The sequence below is a fragment of the Stegastes partitus genome, unplaced genomic scaffold, assembly GCF_000690725.1.
Source record: "Stegastes partitus isolate 25-593 unplaced genomic scaffold, Stegastes_partitus-1.0.2 Scaffold2010, whole genome shotgun sequence".
NCBI classification, from domain to species: domain Eukaryota; kingdom Metazoa; phylum Chordata; class Actinopteri; family Pomacentridae; genus Stegastes; species Stegastes partitus.
The window spans coordinates 39957-61131 of record NW_007579741.1 but is presented as its reverse complement, the minus strand read 5'-3'; the positions used below and the strand labels follow the sequence as shown (position 1 = coordinate 61131).

Genomic DNA, 21175 nt, shown 5'->3' with positions numbered 1-21175 from the left:
GCTGCTGCTGATTGTGACACCCGGTGGTGCGTTCAGGTGACACAGTGTTTCTGTGAACTTGTGGAACATTTTCCTCAAATATTATTTTATTATAACAAATCTGATCTGAGATCAGTTTCTGGAGGGAAACCCTGGTTCAAAAAAAATCAGTTTTTACTGAAAAGGGATTTTTTTTTTTTTTTGAAAACCTGCAAAGATGTCAGTTTTTACAGACAGCTGGTTTTATTTCTTTTTTCTGTGTGTGTGTGTTTGTGGCTGTTATTCAGTCCATGTAGGCCCTTTATAACCCTGTTATTTGTTGATAAGTTTTTCTTTTTTAATCTTCTCTCTTGCTGGAGTTGATGAAGATAAAAGCCAAAGCAGAGCCGGAAAGTTAAAGCTGACAGTTTAGTTTTTTTTAGGTTCAATGTGTTAAAATGTTTTGTGCCAGAAATAAATTTTAAATCAGTGAAATACGTCCACATGTGGGTTATACATGATTAGATTGTAATCCTGGCTTCAGTTTTCAAGACTTTGACTCAGTTGTTGTTTTGTTTTTAATGCATTTTCTTTTTAATTTCTTACACATAAACCAAGAACACATCATTTCAGATTAACATAAAACAAGTTTCTCTGTTGCTGCCGAGTGTTTTGTATAATATAGATTTATTTTAATTTTGTGGAAAATTCAAATTAGATTCTTGATGCTTTTATTAAAGTTTGATAAACTCTGCTTTCCTTGGTTTGAATGTTCTAGTTGACACAATTTTTTAACCTTTACTTTTAATCTTTATCAGGCTTTTGAAATAAGAACAATGGAATAAACAGTTTTTAGATGTTTCGGTGCTCAGATTTAAATTTCCCTGAAAACACACATCATGAACTTTTATAGAAGTGAAGTCAAAAGGCTTCTTCTTCTTGTGTAGCTGCAGAAGTTATTTTAAGTGTTTGCCTCGTTTGTTTCATTTACTTTTGTTTTAGTCAAATAGAAATGTTTTTTTAATTGTGCATGATTTCATTTAACAGTAAAGTTTGTATTGCAATGAAAGAACTTGAGCATTTGTATGTTAACAGTTAGAATTTATTTGTGTTTTGATAAGAGTTTAACCTGATCAGTCCACATAAATCAGTTTTAGTGAGTCAGGAGACGTGATTGTTTCGTAATAACTTTTCTTTTCCTGCTTCATGCTGTAGCTGCTCGCTGCTGTTCGGGCCTAACCGCCGGTTCTCAACGGGCCTGAACAGTTTGAAACTTTGGATTTTATGAAAACAACGTCTAAATCACAGCGAAGAAATAAGAACAAAAATATGAGTGTTGAATACCAAACATGTCGGAGCTGTTCAGTCATTTCTTTGCTGTTTTTTTTAAACTGTGTGTAAACTGGTTGGACTCAGAACCTTTTTAATGTTCTGTTCACACAATAAAAACAAAATAATGCATTTCAAAATAATTAAATCCAACATTCCTGACGATATCCGCCCAAAGCTCTGCCTTTTGTCTTTGTTTTATGGTGAATTTAATTCATGATCAGATGCAGAAACAGATGAAGTCAGACTGAGGATTTTAAAGAGGAGGCTTTGAGGAGTCGCCGTGACGCGCCGCCCAACGTTTTCCTTCGTAAACATGAAAGTGAAATATCAGAGGAGCTCCTGAACATGTAACATGTATGTTGAGTAATCCCGGTGGGGCCCTGTGTCAGACCACCCTCATGTTCTGCTGCTGCTGCTGCACGTGTTGGTCGCGTTCAGAGCGACTGCCCCCTGGTGGAAGACCGCTGTCATAGCGACGCCGCGGCCTTGTTCCTCTCAGTTCTCATTTTTGCCTGTTAACTACCAAATAAATGCTGAATAAAACTGATTGAAAACTCAAATTCTTGCCCATCTTTTTTCATATTTTATAGCTTTGAATTCCAGGTTGAAAGAAATAATCACATATTCCATCCATTTATCAGAAAAAGTGTTTTATTTACAACACTTTCATTTTTTTTTTTTTGCATTTCAGTTCGCGCAACTTCCTCCTCCAGGATGAAAAACAACAATGAATCACTGTTTAAAAAGTTGTTTATTGTAGTTGTGGCATTGTGTTTTGCTCCCTTTAAAAAGGTAAACAATCAGCACAAGTCAAGAGGTAGAAATCATCAGTCTGAAAGAAATGTTGGGACTGACACTGACACTCACACACACTCTCACACACATGCAGGCACACCATCCAAAGTGTTTCTTCCTTTTCCTTTTCTTTTCTTTTTTTTTGCAAGTTTCCGCGCTCTCGTCTGCAGCGACACAGCCAACCTGCGGTACCGTCGTAATACTGCCACATCGGATATCGTTCGACCTCCGACGGCCTCCGACGTGCGCACGGACGAGAAATAAATAATATGCATCATGTCGGAACACCCAGAGGACACAGGAACAATCTTCGAATAAACTGTGTTTTTTTTTTTTTGTTGCCACCTCATGACTTTAACGGCTGATTGGCAGATGACTGTAACAGCGAAGGCGGTCCCTCCCTCGACACAGAACTACAAACATGGCCGACGATGGATTAGCTGTGAGTGCTGCATGTTGGCTTATAGTCGCGAGGGTCTGCGAGACTCGCGCTGAGGGGCGGAGGGAGGGAGGGAGGGAGGGACGAACAAAGCACAAAGAAAAGACAAAAAAATGAAATTAAAAAACAAAGAGCTATAGTAGTGGTGGCTGGGTACAAGTGGGTTAAAACAGCCGGTGCTAAGTGCTGCTGCTGTGAAGACAACAGCTGGAACAAACCGTATTCTAAAGAGTAGTTGAGCAAAAACAAAAGGACGCCGGTTTGACGGGAGACGCCGGTTATTTGACCCAGGAGATGTTGAGACAGCGAGCGATGAAGGCGTAGGTGTCGGCCACCTCCTGGATGACCTTGCTGGTGGGCTTGCCGGCGCCGTGGCCCGACTTTGTGTCCACTAGGATGAAGAGGGGGTTGGCCTGCTTGCTGCTGCGGCCCACGATGTGCTGCAAGGTGGCGATGTATTTGAGCGAGTGGAGGGGCACCACGCGGTCGTCGTGGTCCCCCGTCAGCAGGAGCACCGCGGGGTACTGGACCCCGTTGCCCTCCGGGATGCGGATGTTGTGGAGCGGAGAGTATCTGAGGGGAGACGGGAGGGTGGGAACGAGGAATTTTTGGGCGTTCGTTAACTGGAAGATTCAATGAGTGACTTCAAATCCCTTCTGTTCAAAACCCCCCAAATATTCAGTTTACTGCCTGTGTGACAAATTAAAACAAACACGAACACAGAAAATGGTTCTAATTTTATGATGATCAGTTCATCAGTTAATTGTTTTTCTAGTAATCTCAGCTGCTGCTGAGCTGACTGCCCAGACTTTCTTTATTGTGCCTCATTATTCAAATATTTCATCAGAGTTATTTGTTCTGAACTTCTTCCCGGGCCGGTTCTCGGTTCAGTTCTTAGGTCACAGTTTAGTCATGACTGGTCTTTACAGTAGATAATGAGATCGAGCTGCGCTCCTGGAATTAGATGCGATGCGTAATTAAAGTCCCTTTCTGACATCCTGTCCCCGTCATCTGGTGCCATCTCAGCGTTTCGGTTTCGTGTCTGAACCAGCGGCCCGGCGGCTTTTCCCTGAAGTCGGTCTTACTAGAAGGAAGCTAGAAGGTCGCATGAGCAGCCAGACGGGCAAAAGCAGCGAAGCTCGAGTCGTGTGAAGCAACATGAGGAACGTTTTGTCTCCACATTTTAACTCCAATAAAACCCTGAAACCATCGGAGGAGGAGCAGAAGACTCCAGTCGCTGCCAAAACCAGAACTGACCTCCGTCCCTGACTTTACCCGACAACGTCACATCTGCTACAAACTGAAAAACCAAACTTTAGTGAGAAGGACCCAGACGGTGAGCTCAGTGAGCCTCATCAGTGATGAACGTATCCGGGTTTTAACAGGAGAGGAAGTTTGTTGCCTCCAGATGTTTGTAGGAGTCTGGAGGTGATGAAACATCTGCAGCATCAGACAGAAGCAGGACTGCTGGACTTCATTAATTACACAGAATTATAAAAGACGGAAACAGGAGCCGTCATTATTTAACCCTTTCGACACCATAGCCCGCTGTACCGGGCTGACATCACGCCTGCAGCCCGGTACAGCGGCTCCGGTACGGCGGCTCCGGTACAGCGGTTCCGGTACGGCGGCTCCAGTGTACGCCGGCTTTCTGTTCATTCTGACTGGCTACCAGCTGGAATCCCCGCATGTGAACAAGCGATTCAGTCACGAAATAAATTATGCAAATGAAGTAAAATGACGTCGTTCGACCCCATAAATCACCAGAAAACTGGATTTTCTCTGCCTCGTTTCTGAAATGTTTCGAAGCGATCAAAACCAACTAATCACAATATTATATATATTATATTATACTATATTATACTATATTATAACAAATCAATATTGAATTTCCCTTCTGGGATAAATAAAGTATTTTTCATCACAGACTTTGGCTGATGTCTCAGTAACAAGAACTGATAATTAATGGCATATATCCCTGGTAGTTATGAAGTTTACCTGTTCTTTTTCTCACCTGTAGGTATACGACAAGAGTAAACTTCCCGGTATATTTAACCGTCAGCTCGTCTACTGTTGATTGAAACCAGATGTGTGATGATGTGACGTCTACTGAAGAAGTGATGAATCAGAACCAGATCTGATCATGAAGCCAAAGTTACTGAGTGTTGAACGGGTTAAGAGCAAAGGCAGGTTTCCTTCTTGTCTGCTGTTTATTGCTCTTCCTCTTATTTGATTGTTCTAGTTTATTCCTTTGACAGACAGCTACGACTCACTGGAGTCAGATTCCTTGTTTGCTTGGTCGATAAAGTCGATTCTGGTTTTTACGTCACACAGGTGAGCTGTCACACGTGGGAGCGTTTCATCAGCTGCAGTTAAATCATTGGTTAGATGATGGACTAATATTAGGTCTTTGGTTTATTAGTGCATCATTATTATTATTCTGCCACTTGATGGACTGTCCAGTCTCACACGTATGACAAATATCACACGTGGGCCTTGTTAGTCTCTTCTAAGCAGTGAGGAATATTCCCTGAACGTGATCTGTTTAAACGACTGAACGCTGACATTTAGCAGACGGACGCAGCAGCGCTCACGTCTGATAATAATTAGAATCAGGGTCACAGCTGATCACAGCTATAAAGACTGACTTCAGCAAAGCGGCTGTAAACATTTTACCGTCTGTTTTAAATAACAAACTGATGCTACTGTCGGGGAGCACTCACTTGATGAGCCACTCAAACTGGTCCTTGTCTTCTGAGCAGCCGAAGTCTGTGGTCCAGGCGTGGCCGATGGTGAACTTGTGGAACTTCAGCATGTCCATGACGCCCACCTGAGCTACGGCACATCCAAACAGCTCGGGCCGCTGGTTCACGCAGGCCGCTGGGAGAGGAGACACAAAGTCAGGTCGTAGACTGGACCAAGGAGGTGTCAGAGGAGCTCCAGGACCAGCGTCACAAAAGATAGACTTCAAACCCAAACTACAAACTACCAGCACGTCTACAAAGAGATCCTGCAGCGTTTGCTTCGTCCAGAAGAGGCAGAGTTGTGTCAGGACCAGTGGAGGCTGCTTCACCATGACAACCTGCTCACAGCGCCCTGAGCATCCCACAGCTCCTGGCCGTGGGGTTGTTTCCTCTTCCCCAAGCTCAAGGGGGTCATCAAGGAGACCCGTTTAGAAGACGTGGACGACATCAAGATGGCTGTGAGGACGAAGATGAGAGGATCCTGGAGAATCCTTCCAGGAGTGCATGGCGGCTCCAGGGGTATTCTTGTAGTTTGTAGTTTGAAATCTATCTTTTGTGACACCGGTCCTGGACCTGTTCTGACGCGCCTCGTATGTGCTGTTCAAAGGTTAACTAGAGAACAACAGGCTTGAAGGAGCACACGTACCTACAAGCAGGCCGCCGTTGGAGCCTCCGTTTATAGTCAGCTTGGAGGGAGAAGTGTATCCCTCCTTGATGAGATATTCAGCTGCACACTGGAAGTCTGTGAAGCAGTTCTGCTTGTTTGCCAACATGCCAGCTTCAAGAGAAGAACACAAAGAAACACGTAAATGAGGGTTTTCTGCTGCTGTTATTGTAAAAATTCCTCCACGCATGTTTGAACAGACATAAAAATATTCTGCTCAGAATCATATCGTTGGTCTGATCTGGATTTTTTTCCCCATAAAAAGATTCAATTATCTGGGTAGAAACTCTGAAGAAGACTCGTGTGGCTTCTCTGTCGTTGAGAAATTCAGAATCCATCAATATGCAAATATTTTCCATTTTAACCACTGCGCTGTGTCCTACGACACCGAAGCAATGAGCAACGCCGGCTTCAGTGGTCCACATCGTACTTGTGTGAGCCGCCTATTGGACCAGAACTTTCATCCAAACTTGGTGCAATTTCACAAATCTAGCAGAGAAGCTTTCAGCAGAAGAATTTGAAAACAGTGTTTCAGTGTTAGCTCGTAATACAAGCACAGGTGGAAGTGAAGCTAGAAAACAGTGCAGGGGACTTTGAAGTGCTTTAAACAACCCAGACGTGCCTCTGTGACGCTTCACACCCACGTTTAGGTTTATCAGGGTGTATTTAAAGCCTCCCACCTTTGTGCCAGGTCTCCCCGTACTCTCCTCCTCCTCTGATGTTGGCGACGGCCAGAACTCCTCCCAGATGTCTGACAAAGATGAGGCGGGAGACGCTGTAGCTCGGCGTGATGGAGATGTTGAAGCCTCCGTAGCCGTACAGGAAACCCGGGTGGGAGCCGTCCAGCTTGATGCCCTTCTTGTGGACGATGAACATGGGTATCTGAGTGCCGTCCTTGGAGGTGTAGAAGATCTGCAGAGAAAGACGGACTGTCAGGAAGCAAAGGGGACCGAACCTGCATCGTGAACCGGTCGGGATCAATGAAGCTCACTGGTTCTAAGTCAGAGGAAACAGCAGGATGAACAAATCCTACCTCCAGAGCCGTGTGTAGTGTTACTGCTGGGGTCAATATGTCTGGAGTAGAAATAAAACTATACATCTGACTCGGACACACTGTACATCCAGAGGCAGTCATATGTTGTGCTGGTTTTGACCCACAGGCGAAAGAGAAAAATGGGCAACTATGACATCAACATCAATACCTATACCCGGCTCTCCATCAGCACCGGTCTCGTATAGGGACTAGTACTAAGACCTACAACACATCCAAACTGTCTCACTAACAGTCAAAACCAAAAGATATCGAGTTTACTCTCTTGGAAAACTCTGAAACCAGCAAATCCTCCCAGTAGAGGAGATGGTACCACTGACTTTAGAATGCTTAAACAACTATTTCCTACCAATCGACTAATCAATCAGCTATCAGGAGTGGAGCTGCATTATGAAACAGACGCGTATCGTCAGCAGGAGACCAACAACGTTTCTGCCTCAGGGCCCCACAGGAGGACAAGTTGGCCTTGACTTTGTCCTCTTCACCGGCGATCTGGTTCTTTCTTGATGCTGAAAGCTCGTGGGAAGACCAGCTCCCCTTTTTCAGCTGATGCAAGAGTCCGCACGGATTGGGCTGCAAAGTTTGACGCTTAGAAGTTTATGGAGGCTGCTGCGAACACTCGAGCAACTGAAACACAACGTTCTGCATAATGTATGCGGCGTATCTTGTTGCATCTCAGCCACGGAAACACAACTGAACTCTCACGTTAAAGCACATTTAGCTGCAGCAGGACTGTTGGAGAACACAGTGAGGCTTTTTGATGTGTTTCACCACCGTCCAGGCTGCTGGATGCTACCAGGACGCAGAGCTGGGGTCATTATTTAAAGGAAGCAAAGCCTCACACACTACTCTGGACTTTTTTTTTTTTTTTTAAACAATGTGTAACTTCATTTTTTTATTTCTCAATGTACTAAGTAGTTAGTTTGACTACTTGCTTGAGCTGCCAGTTAACATCATATATATTATATATTATGCTTAGGTCCACTTATCGGCACAAACCGAGTCGAGTCATGTCTGTATAGGGAAAAGGCACGCGGTACTATTTTAAGTTGGGCTTCTCCTAAACGATAACGAGACAGGCCACATGAAGCTTTGTTTACATCAATGCTAGCTAAGGTCAGCTCTGACATAGCGACACATGTCGCGGTACCGCTGGATGAGAGAGCTCCTGATGTGGCAGCAGAGCTCAAATCATGCACCCCGTCTATGTACGCGACCTGGCCTGGCAACGTACACACTTAATTCTTAGAATTAAAACACACACTTGCGGAACAAATGTGTAACTTCAATATAAACTAAATATATGAACAACACAGTTTCGAGCACCATGAGGTTCCTCTTCTACGGCTGGTTCAATCACACCATCTTTCCCACACTGGGTGCACTTAAAAGAAAAAAAAACACACACCTGTCCTCTTTCTGAAAATGACTGTAATGCCAGTGTTAAAGTATGAAAATGAACTGGTGTGGTCATTTAATATTAGAGATAAAATTGAAGGTGCAAGTATTGAATGTTTGTTTGAAGCTGCAGACAAGAGGATCACAGGCAGCCGTACACCTGCCTTAAAACTACGTTGAATCAGTGTTGAATAAAATGGTTAAGTTAAGTTTGGTATAGTCTCGGTCTCGACCCCTCAAAGTCTCGGTCTTATCTCAGTCTCGATACGCTGTGGTCTCGGCTTAGGTGGTCTCGACTACAACTCTAATTTTCTAACGAGGGGCCGATGAGAGGATCTTTCTTTAGGTTTCACCGGAAGCTGACGGCAAAGTTTGTGAAAACCAGTCCAAAGGGCATCTCACAGAAAAACGCTGAACCAAAAACAAGGTTCAGTTGCTTGTCTCAGAGAATCAAGGTGGTAGCAGGTCGTACTGCCTCAAACTAGAAGCAGTAACTGACCGCTAAGTGTAATAAGAACAGCGATGCATTACAGACTGCGTGATGTGTTTCTCTCAAGTGTCCGCAAAGGAAAAACAAAGTGAAATAAGCTGCAGGTCCTGGAGTGGCCTCCTGAGCTCGGTCTCTGTTTTTTACATAACACACTCGTTTAAATTTGATTAGGGCTTAAAGTTCTGCATAATTAAGAGCGTGGGTCAGCGCCGTCACAGGACAGTCTGTGGACCGCCTCGGCTCCACCTCGTTCCTCCATCTGTATGTACAGCCGGCGGTTAGATGGGACACGTTTCGGCTGTTCTTTCTCCTGACAGCTTAACTAAAACCTGCTATCTGTGGAGTCACTACTTTCAAAAGTGTGTTGAGGTTGGCCATTCATGGCACGACTAAACATACACATGAAGTGGTTCTGGAACTGTTTTTAACTCGATTAAGAAAAGAAGTCATGCAAACAGTGTGTAAAAACAAAATCAAACAACAAGCAGTATACGGTCGTTACCTGGGTGGTCTGGTAGTCGGAGGGGTTGAAGCCTTTGACGGTGACCTCTCTGAAAATGTGGGGCTGCAGCGGCTCCTTGGTGAGGTCACAATGGTAAATGATGGCTAGAAAGATGAAGGAAAGTCAACAGTTTATCTCATGTTCTAGCATTTCCAGATTTGTCTTGTGTTTTCCAACATATTTAACCTCCTATGTGCAACCCTGACATTATGAGGAAAAAAGGAAATCAGATCCTGAGAAGATGTAATTCAACCGTTTTAAATCACACATAGCACCGAAGGCTTTACTGGAGTTGTGATTAATTTAATGGTTTCATCCAGAAGGTTTTTCTTTCGTCTGTTGCCTCACACATCGTCCTTTATCTGCCTCATTCAGCAGTACTTAACGTCTTAACGCCTTAAAAACTAACAGTATTTTCTACAGTAACAAACAGCCACGAAGTTAAAATGAATCCAGCACGATGCAAACTGACGATTTAAACTCATCAACAACACGACATTTTAGCAGTTCAGTACCTGGGGATAAGAAAGAGGTGAAATAGTAGAAGATCTCCGAGTCTCGCTTTCGTCCCGTGAAGCCAACCACCGAGCCGACGTCGAGAGGAAATGTCCTCAGCTCCTCCCCCGAGCTCAGACGGTACATTTTCAACACATTCTTCACGTCGTGGAGGAAACACACGAATAGATAGCTGGAGTATGTACAGGTGGCAAACACTGCAACGAAGAGACCAGGCGGGAGGTTAGAGTTTGTACTGGTTCGATGCTAATATTTGAACAGCACGGGTCACAGGCAGGGATGCACGATACATCAGCGACCACATCGGTATGAACAAAAATTGAATATCGGTGATATCGGTTATCGGCGATATCAGAAGTCTTAATATCAGTATCGGCCAGAAGCGTTAATATCGTGTGTCACTAGTCACAGGAGTGCTGCAGTAACTCACCGATAACGTCTTTGTCGTGCTGAGGGATGAGCTCCTTCCATTTGCTCTGATCAGGAGCAGCGAAGTCGATGTTGATGAGTCTGTAACGTGGGGCGTCCAAGTTGGTCTTGAATGTAAACAACGTGCCCTCGTTGGTCACGTATTCGTATTCCGCGTCAAAGTTGTCGATTAGCTTCACCCACGGCAAAAGTCCTACACAAACAGGGATGAGCATGTCGGTTCTGAGAGTGCTGACCATGCAGAACGGGTCTCCATGCCCCTTCTTCATGGACGTATTTGGTGGTTACTCGTCTCAGCTTTAATTCCAGTACAAAAATATAAAGCACAGCTGTCCTTTTCCTTAAAGTCTCTAAACACTTGATAGGTAGTGCTAAATAATAATTACAAACAACTACAACATACCTGTAATACCCTGAGGAGTGGTCTGAAGGTCACAGTACCACAACCTGTTGACAGGATCACAACCTTCTCTGATGGACAGCAGCACGTAGCGTCCATCATCTGACACCTAAAGCACACATGCAACTGCTAAACTTTACCCGAATATGAATTAACAAATGCAGTCGGCTTAAGTTAAGTATTTTAGAGGGAAGCCATGAACACCTGAGGCATACCTCAGCACCACTCATCCATTTGGGATGGTCCGGAAACTCAGCGCACAGCACGTCCTCAGCCTGCGGAGTCCCCAAAACATGAAAGTATAGCTTCTGGTGCAGGTTGGTGGACGTCTCAGTGCCTGGCAGAGATCACATTTTAGTATTTGCATTGACTCAGAGGCTAAAAAGAAGGAGCAGGAAGGAATCCTCACGTCAGCTCAAGCAGGGTTCAGAACTTGAAAATGTCTCACCGTCACTTTTGCCCTCCTGATCAGGGTAGGAGTTGTAGAAAAGGCCCTTCCCATCGTGAGTCCAGGACATGCAGCTAAACTTGACTCGCTCCAGGTGGTCCTCCAGAGGCACGGCGCCTTCCACGCGCAGGAAGCGGATCTCCACCCAGTCGGACCCGCTGGCACTGGTGCCGTATGCCAGATACTCCCCGTCCTCAGAGAATGCATAGCCTTGGAGCAATCAGAGGAAGAGAACCAGAACATTAACAAAGAAATTAAGACTCTTTATTTAGCCGTTACTGTGGACGATATAAATAGCAGGTTATTTCTCATTTCTCATTATTTTACCCTCAGCAAAGGCACGACAACGACATTTATACTGTAAATAAAACTTCCCAAAAGCATCTATCTATGTATCTATGTTCATTACTAATAAAAGAGTGCAACAGCCAGCAAAATTAACCCAAAGAATGATTAAAGAGCAATAAAATCCAGCTGTAGTTTGCCTTCAGCCATCGTTGATACCTCGCAGGGCAACTGTCCCATCATCAGAAAACGTGTTTGGGTCCAAGAAGACTGTGGGTTCAGCGTCCAGGCTCTCCTGCACATACATCACACTCTGGTTCTGAAGGCCTGTGTTGTAGAAATGAAAGTACCTGCAAACAAGAGGAGAAACAAGGATCTCAACAGACGTGTGCTACTTCAGATGTGAAGTGGAACATTATCGAGCTGAACAACATGTTCCATCAGGACCGGCTGGGCTCGTCGTCACTACTATGGTGTCAGATTTAAAGGTTTTGCAACTCTATCTCAAAACTGAAGCTAATGTAGCGACACCATGAAAGTCTATAAAGATTCTGTTGCCTCACCTGCTTCCCCTCTTGAAGGGGCAGCTGTACTTGGGATAGTCGTACAGCTCAGTCATGCGCTCCTTGAACAGGTCTCGCACCTCACAGCACTCTAAAAAGGGCAACGTCAGCTGATTCTGAGCGCTGACAAAGGCCTGATGGGACAAAACACAAAACCAAGATGAAGACACGTCGGTGTATTATCATCTCTGTACCCAGTTCCAAGAAGCAGATGTACTGATTTATCTGTCTCTGCCCGGCAAAACCAAGTTCCAGTTTCACTCAGCAGCGTTATCCAGATTACTCAGTAGACCGGCTTTTCGGGAAAGGCTTTACACTGAGGGGTATGAATGCCATAACCTCGTGTACTTTATTTATCCCTGTAAGCATTAACTTTAACTTTAGCAATTTTATAAATAGAGTGACAATTGTGCAAATTACACATTTCCAAAAACAAGAGAAGTGGGACTCCGTCATTAGTACCGCTGAGCAACAAATCCGTAGAGCTGCACAACATTTCGTTTCAGCGTTGACATTGCAAAGTGTGAAGTAAATCAAATTAACATCAATGACATTACTGACACAAAAAGAAAGCACGCACATTTCTAATTTATCCGTGACTAATCTACAGGAGAAGTCTGCCTGAAAGAACATATTTTACTCCAAATTTAAGGGTTCCTGGATGCACAAAGTCTTTTTTTTTTATTACCAGACTTAGTGATTGTTGATATTCAGGCACATTAACAAATAAAAAGCAGAACGAGCGAGGAAAGAATCACTAACAGGGAATTAATACACAACATCAGTTCTATGGAAATATTTCAAACACAGACAGCATGACCAAAAACAGGTCGTCTGTCTGTCTGCAGTGTTCTGCACGAAGCATCGTAAATATTTGCTTGACCATTTAAATCAGCACCACAGGGCTCTGTACGATGTGTGCAAAGCCATCCGAGGAGAAGCAAAGCTCTCTGGCAGTGTCACCTCCATGCATCATCATCTGAATCCGTCTGAGATGATGAATTCTGTCCATACATAGAAATACAGGAACATGTTTGTATTTTCTCACACTGCAAATACCACTTTTTGTCTCCCCTCCAGCCCTGTACCCACCTGTGTCTTTTCACTGTCAGGGTCCTCCAGCCAGCTGTATGGATCCGGTACTTTGTGGCCATGATAGTCGTCCAGCTGAGAGAGAGGACAAACAGTGATGACAGCTATCAAAGTCTGCCCTAGCTAGGTGTGGCAAAAAAAACAACAAACCAGACCTGAGCTACCAAGCTAGCAAGTCCAGGGCGGCTAGCGCAGCTAAGCACACAACAGCACAACAACTGCTAGCTTGTGAGCCTAAAATAAGAAATGTATATCACAGCTACTTCTGCAACGTGTACTTGTCAACATGGGGAGTGTGGGCTGGCTAAGCTAACTAGCACGCTAACAAAGCAAACAGCTCGTTTCCAATGAATGAAAACGCATGATGATTAAGCATCCCGGCTTATTAGCACGCTAGGCTAGTTAGCTAGCCGGATTTACTTACAACTGCCTCGTCGCGGAAAGCTTGCGGATACTGAAAGGACATTTTGGAGGTCAGTTTTCTGGAATTGCGTAACAAAAAAAGCTGAGTCAGGGAGCGAAGCAGAGGTTTGGATATGACTCCGCGGAGCCTGTAAAACATCAAGTTAAAGCGCTGCAGCTTCAGTCAGAACAGACGCCTGCTGCTTACAGTCAACGAGCACCGACAGGAGCGTCCCCGCGGCCGCTGTGTGGACAGCGCAGACTAAACATCCCCCCCTGCTGGCAGGAAGCGGTAACACAGCTCCCATTAAAACTGACAAGATAAGACAGAGAGACGTATTAATTAAACCAGACAGTTAAGAAGTTAAGTTTAATTGACACAGTTAAAGTTTTAATGTGGACAACTTATGTAGTCTGTGATGTGCGATGAAGCAAATAAATGAGGAGTGCTCTATATACAGAACTGCTGTAAAGAAGCTGTACAGTTACCACAGACTTAATTTGTTCATAAGGAAGTTGATATACAATTGAAATAGTCTGTGACTAATTAACCTTCTGTTTTACACGCTGTTGCTGCACATGGTACAATTCACAATATGTTTTATTGGCATGAATATCAGGGTTAGGAATATTGCCAGAACATTGAGGTTGATGCAATTAAAAATAATGAGTCTTTTATCAATGAGATATTGGGGACCAATCAGAGCAGGAGAAATGATCCGTCATGAACCAGTTAGAGTAGAGATACAGGACACATCATGGACCAGTCAGAGAGGGTTACAGGTGATACTACAGTCACATGAAGAGGATGTGCTTCAAAAACTAAAGTGATCTATTTAACGAACTGTACAACAACAATAATAATTATTATTGTAATTATTTTCACACTCAGTAAAATGTTCTGATTCCACTCACACGCCTTCATCTTCTGATATAAGTTCTAAAAATAAATCAATAAGTAAAAGAGAAGAAATGTCTACAACAGTTTATTGAGTGCAATAAAAAAAAGAATGAAAAAAAGATGAAAAACAGGAAATATATTTGTGCTTTAGCTTTTAAGGCAAAATGAAGGATAGGATTGGAATTAATGTCCTTTTTTTTTTTTTTTTTTTAAAGACTGCACCAACTAATTTGAAATTATTTAAGGGAACTGAAGGATAAAGCCAATTATTTAATCATCTGCTTCACCACAAAGCTGGTATCCACAACTAAACCTCTTAATGACACATTTGTTCTTGCACTTTACCCTTTTTTATTTGTTCTACTTTCAAATTAAAAACTCTTATAAAGCTGGGGTGCTCAATAGTTTAAAACTTTATAGTAGTTTTTACCTCTTAAAAGGGCAAAACAAGCCGAAACTAATTTAGAAAGTAATGCATGTACGGCAAAATCAACTACAGGTCTATTTTATAACTAATAAAATGTTATCCAGTATAAATAGTAGTCGTACAGTAAATAGTGACGCAGCATCTCTGGTTAAAGGTCACCTGAGTCCACAGCGACTCTCCATCACTGCTCTTATCTCTCTGACAGCGAGGGGAGAGGTCAGCTCTTCTCTACGCTTTCTTTGTGCTCGTCATCGTCCACTTCCTCCTTTCTTTCCACCGTTTACTTAATCAATCAGAGCTGATTTAACCATCATCATCTCTGACACCTACTCTTACGCAGCGACTGATAAGGCTCACCGAGGTTCGCTCTTAAGAAATGAATAACCACAGCAGTTTGCATCAGCATGTTGAGTTACGAAAACTTCAAATCACATTAAGTTCAACCAGCAGATTACACTGAGTGAGAGGAATGAGGTTTTCCTCTGTCAAGGTTTTCTTATTTATGACTTATTTAATGATTGCTAGTATAAACACATGCTTTTAAGTTGATTTCTCGTAAAAAAAAAAGGTTCTTCAAACTCGTATTTCCACGTCATTTAATCACAGTTTTAAGTGTTATGAACTTAATTGATCGTCTTTTCTTAAAATCCTGACCTCAAGGTGATAAAAAACGTAGCTATTAATCCAATTTCTTTAAGTTGACTCAACTCGAATTTGACCCTAATTCAAGGAATAAAGAAATATGAGTTTATTTTACACACAATATTTAGTTGATGCAATTACCAACATAGTTATGTCAGCCCAACCCATCAAATCAATGTTTTCAACCCTAAAAGGTTTTTCTAAATTAATATTTTAGACTAAAAACAAGAATAAAATCTTGTAGAGCTGGAAATAAGTCACTTGAATGACTTTTCACGGCTGTGAGGACGTGTTGGTCTAAATCATTCATTTTAAGTTTCTTCAGAAATGGATGTTTGTGAGTTTCATGTTTGATTTTGTCAGCATTTATTTATGAATGCATATTTAAACGGAGGCATATCCAGCAGTATTCTGTATTAATGGATATTTATTGAGTGGTTTTGTTCAGAGGAAATCTGGCTGCTTGTTGCAAGAGCTGTAATTTTCTGGTATGATGCCACGTTTTGACCACAAGTCATTCAACAGCTATGCAGATAAGAGCCTTGCGACAGGTTTAATTACACGGGAGTGTTTCCTCCGCCGTGAAAGGAAGCGCATTGTTTGGATACCTGCTGCTGATCAGACAGTCAGATGTCTTCCAGGAGATTCCACAGTCTTGTTACTTTCAGATTTGACTTGAAGGGTGTCAGAGCTGTCAGAGCCAGACGCAACGCAGAGGAAAGAGATGCAGAGATTCTTGAGCAGTGACGTCCTCTCACGGGTGAAGGCACAGTGAAAGTGGAGAGAGAGAGAGACAAGCTGAGAGTACAGGTGGAGGGAGACAACAAAGTGGTTTTTCTCTATTTAAAATACAGTCGATGTGTCACAGATTGCTGATCTTTACGCCATCCTCTGCTCAGACATGGTGGGTTGTAGGTGGATGTTTTTGTGTCAGAGGGTGGTCTCCGCCGCCTCCCCCCTTCTGCTCCTTCCCGTCCTTAAGCTGGAGTCAGGAATACCCTTCTATGCAAAGGGGATCTCTTCCTGTTTGCCTGTGTCACACTCAGACATGGGTCAGAGTGCTATTGTCCTGTGACGCCTCTGTTTCCCGAACAAACCGAGGAGAGAAAAACACCCACAGTTTGAATGAGTGTGTTTGTGTTTGCATTGCAATATGGACTTTATAAGCCCGTGGAGCGGCCGGGTTCATGCACTTCTATATTTGACACAAAGCTGGGCTGGGCTGGAGGTGTCCATGCATGAATTACGCCTCCTTTCCCCCCTTGTTTTCCTCCATTGTCCGGAGCCGGCCGTGATCTGGCCCCCGTAGTCGGAAGCACCTGTCTCTGCTGCGGCAGACAAAGAAGGATGACCACCTGTTGTGTTTCGCCGCTCAGGGTTACCGCGAGGTTATCTCGTCCAAAGATCTCCATGGCTACGTTCTGAGTGGTTCCTGTGAAGCCGTGCCTTTAAGTTTGTACAGTTCCGCATCTGATTAAACAGTAAAACCAAACAGAAGCTGTTGAAAATGCACATCAATAGAGACGAGTACGCAAACCCTACCGTCACGTGACCGGATTGACCGGTTTAACGGGACGAGCTGATACGAGCCGCTGATTAATGAACGACCTCTTTCGTTTCCACAGAAATTGTTCCTTGTAAAACGGCACGTTCATGTTCTCTGTGACCTCATAGCTGGAGGAGAAACGCTGATAATGCGCCAGCTAGCTGATAGTCATCTGTACCTCGGTGATATTTTCATTTTTGGTTGCACGATTCTCACTCACAGTGGATTCTCGTACACGACTGAGCAACAAGTAATGGAGGCAAGCAGCACTTTGACTTGTTAATGTTATTTTTTCTCTTTATCCTTTTAAATGTAAGCCTGCTTTAAATGTAGAAGTTATGTTATGTGTCATTCAAGCAGCAAATCCAGTGTTAAAAGTGAAGCCAACACAGAATCACTAAAAGCCGCAGTTCCTCAAATGGCCACTTGAGGCGGATTCTAAAAGAGCGTTGACCCCCATAGACTCCCATGTTAAAATGTCCAACTTTACAGCAGAGATAAACATGTTTACAGCCTGGTACACAAAGCAGTTTGGGTCTCTGTAGCTACTTTTACCTTTCATGACAACTTTACAGGTTGCAAATTTTTAAATAACTTATTTAGATTATATTAAAGCCTAAAGTTTGAGTTCGAGTAACACATAGTTGCTGCTGATGTTTGCATGGCCCACCTCAGCTCCAATCATGTTGCTCCTGTTTTGTTGTTTTTGGATGAGCTTGGCAGAGTCCGACGCTGCCAACATGGCTACCAAAATGTCATAACATCACAGAGAGTTTGTCCATCTTAGTTTACAGTCCGTGGGATCATTTAGCAAATATTTTCTCGTATGGCACACTGCCGTCACTTCTGTCTACTTTATCTATATAGTACAGGTCCATGGAGGGTAGTGGGTTCTTGCAGACAACAACATCAGCCAGTTGGTCAGCCTCTTCATCACTTCAGACTTTAATGTTTCCACAGTTATCACATGGCTAGCTGTGACATGTTGTACAGACATGTGTTTTCCCCAGAGGATGAATCCTGATGGATGATGTTTGTGGTTTAAGTGGAACAATTGAACTGCTATGACGGACAGTATGTCCATCCATCCATCCATCCATCCATCCATCCATCCATCCATCCATCCATCCACCGGAGAACCTGGAGAGAACCCACGCTGCACGGGGAGAACATGGAGACTCCACGTAGAAAGATCCCGGGTGTCCTCACCGGGACATGAACCGGGATCTTCTAGCTGTGAGGCGACGGTGGACATAAACATCAGCAGTTAGATGGTATTTAGCTGAAAGCTCCACCTCCCCAATCAGTGGATCGTTTTTAAGGAGTGCTTCCTGATGCGAATGCCGTAAGGAGAGCTGGTGATATCTGCAGAACAGTGAAGAGTTCATATAAATGGGCTTTATTCATAAATCTGACTTTCTACACTGTTTTTGTTGATGGAACATTTCATCTTTGGGCAGAAACTAATAGTTGGTTTAGTTCACAGCAGCAGTGGGTCTGACTGGGCTGCTGCATTCAACAGAGGTGACACAAGCCGACCAGCTCATTGGACTTTAATGTGGCGGTTTCTTACAATCATCACAAAGGTTGTCATCACAAACAGGGGAAGTCCAGGTTCAGGTTTTGATATATTTCCCAAAGTCAGCTAAAATTGATCGTCACAGTCGAGTCGCGTTCAGCGTAATAATAGTAGTGGAAGGGATCCCAACACGACAAAACAATACACAGGCAATAATAAGGATGCTTTTAAATACAGAGATGACAGGGGACAGCTTCCTGCCCGGCTGTCATTAGCCGGGGCCAGGATAACAGTGTGTGATGTGGTGGTGGGGGGGTCGGTCCAGCCTGTCCCCTCAGATGTCCTCAGACAACAGGATGTTATTCAGGATCGAGTCGGGGGAAATTACAGAACACATGCACCGTGGATGCACTTGGCGCACAAATTATAGGAAATGGTGAACGCGTTTTGTCATGATGCGTCCACGGCGCGTTTGCCCTCTACGGCGAAGTCGCTTCACGTTTGAGGCTGTGCCAGTTTCATTCATGGCTGGGTTAAAGCAAAACACTGTGACTAATACCAAGAGTTGATCTCTCTGACAAAGCAGCCATTTTAGATCTGTATCTGAGCTATGAAAACAAGCCCAGTGTGGCCCAATAGTGACTTCACTGGTGCGTGTTTCAGGATGACGGCGATGCTAACAAGGTTCTGTCAGTATCCATTCAGGCCTATAGCTCTGATTTCTTTCAGTAGAAACACATAAAATAAGAGCCACAATGAGCCCAAGTCAGTCAAGCCTGAGGAGAGCAGAAGTTTGTCATTGTTTGTACCGATCATGTTGAAAAGGGAAAGAGAGCGCTCGGGTTACCCAAAGCCGACCTGGTGAAAGAGCTCAGGATAAAAGAAAAGTTCTTTTTTTAAAAAACCACAACTCAAGAGTCAAGTGTCTCGTTTCTGTAACGTGTTTTTCTCCTTGTCAAACTCGTCAGAGCACTCGGTCCAATACCCTGAAACATCAGCCACGTCTGACAGCCACATTTCCAGACAGACGTTCTCACCACAGGCATCCGCGGCGACGTTTCTATTCTTAATTAGTTAAGCAAGAGCGCGCTAAGTGAGAGAACAAAGCTGAGGTCTAATAACACTTCAGTTGGAGAAGTGGTTTGTGATCACTGAGGTAAAATCCACACTGACCCGACAAACGGGGCTGAAACAACAAGTTTCCCCTTGTCATTACGCAAACACACACCGCCAGTGTGTGTCCATCATCTCCACACATCTCCTTTTCTTTTGTCTCGCTCTTTGAACCGTACCTGCTTTGTTTTCCGAGTTTGTGAAAAAAAACAGAAGAGGAGGAGCGAGGAGGAGAGAAAATGAGCGTATTGCTTGCGTGCAGACAGATATTGGCCTTTTAAAATGCAAAACAAATATGTGTGTGTGCTGCCCTGTAATTTTGCAGATGACATGTGCACTTACAGTGGGGCTCTTGGACCCTGGTAATGACTGGGGCAGGTACCGCTGGAGACAGGTGGAGGACGGTGCTGTCTGACTGGTCCTGGAACAGAGACACACCAGTCTGTGTGTTGGTTTGTGAGTTTTGTGAGGTTGTCAGACGCAGGATGAGACGTGCCGACAGACACGGTGGCACCTGGTGATGTCATGGATGCTGTCACCGAGCGGCGGTAAATTTCCCCCGTTTATAATGGACACCATTCCTGAGCTGTGGCTCAAACAGGAAATAACAATATTGTGCCGATCGTCAGAACGAGAATGCAGATAGAAAACAAGTCATCTTTATGTTGTTTATGCGGAGAGCTGGATGAAATCCATACCATGTTCACATACTGCATCCGCCCTCTGAATCTTATAGTAATAACAGTTCATTTGTGCAGCAGAAAACAAGTGAAACAAATGTCAAATTATATATATTCTAAGACAAATTTTTAAAAAATGATCATAATTGGCACTGTGAAAGTAACCAAACAGGACTAAAGCCTGCAGTTAGGACCCTGTGGTGTAATTAAAGGTGTGATTATAGCTGAGCCGTTCACATACTGGGGATAAACTCTACAAGATGTATATAAACACTACACGACTATAATGCATGTTAAATCTGCTACAGGGTTTTTATTACCCAGAAGCATCTGAGAATCCTTATTCATATTCAAGATATCCATAAAGGCAGGGGTGTCCAATCCTGGTCCTCGAGGGCCACAGTCCTGCATGTTTCAGATGTTTCCTTCTTCCAACACACCTGATTCAAATGATCAGGATCGTTATCAGGCTTCTGCTGAGCTTGATGATGAGCTGATCATTTGAATCAGGTGTGATGGAAGAAGGGAAACATCTAAAACATGCAGGATCGTGGCCCTCCAGGACCGGAGTTCGACACCCCTGCATAAAGGCATATCTAACGCTGCCTACAGCTCATAATTCTCCTTTTTCTTCATGCTCATTTCCCGTTATGTTTTATTTATTTATCACTGTTTTTGTTTGTTTGTTTTGTTGTTACCTTTTTTGTAAAGCGTTTGAGTATCTTGAAAAGCGCGATATAGGTATTACTATTATTATTATTATTATTATTATTATTGTTGTTGTTGTTGTTGTTGTTGTTGTTGTTACCATCATCATCATTTTTATTTTATTATTTTAT

The 21175-nt window shown here is 43.6% G+C and overlaps 1 protein-coding gene across 1 annotated transcript; it reads right to left on the bottom strand.

Moving 5' to 3' along the window:
* Positions 1 to 2022: 2022 nt before the first annotated feature.
* prep (prolyl endopeptidase) lies at positions 2023 to 13716 on the bottom strand. Its single transcript, XM_008303461.1, has 14 exons — positions 13531 to 13716; positions 13107 to 13181; positions 12015 to 12148; positions 11671 to 11801; positions 11167 to 11376; positions 10934 to 11055; positions 10722 to 10827; positions 10320 to 10511; positions 9889 to 10086; positions 9374 to 9477; positions 6613 to 6844; positions 5915 to 6046; positions 5248 to 5404; positions 2023 to 3097 (listed from the first exon to the last, which is right to left on the bottom strand). The coding sequence occupies exons 1-14, from the start codon at positions 13666 to 13668 to the stop codon at positions 2803 to 2805; spliced, it is 2226 nt and encodes a 741-aa protein (XP_008301683.1). The 5' UTR covers positions 13669 to 13716; the 3' UTR covers positions 2023 to 2802.
* Positions 13717 to 21175: the final 7459 nt, after the last annotated feature.

Bases quoted from the DNA above. Each gene is read 5' to 3' on its own strand.
- prep (XM_008303461.1), bottom strand. From the start codon at position 13,668: ATGTTTTACAGGCTCCGCGGAGTCATATCCAAACCTCTGCTTCGCTCC. The intron at 10,087-10,319 runs GTGAGTTACTGC...TCTTCGTTGCAG, and splicing joins GCACGACAAAGACGTTATCG to TGTTTGCCACCTGTACATAC. The intron at 9,478-9,888 runs GTACTGAACTGC...TCATCTTTCTAG, and splicing joins CACCTCTTTCTTATCCCCAG to CCATCATTTACCATTGTGAC.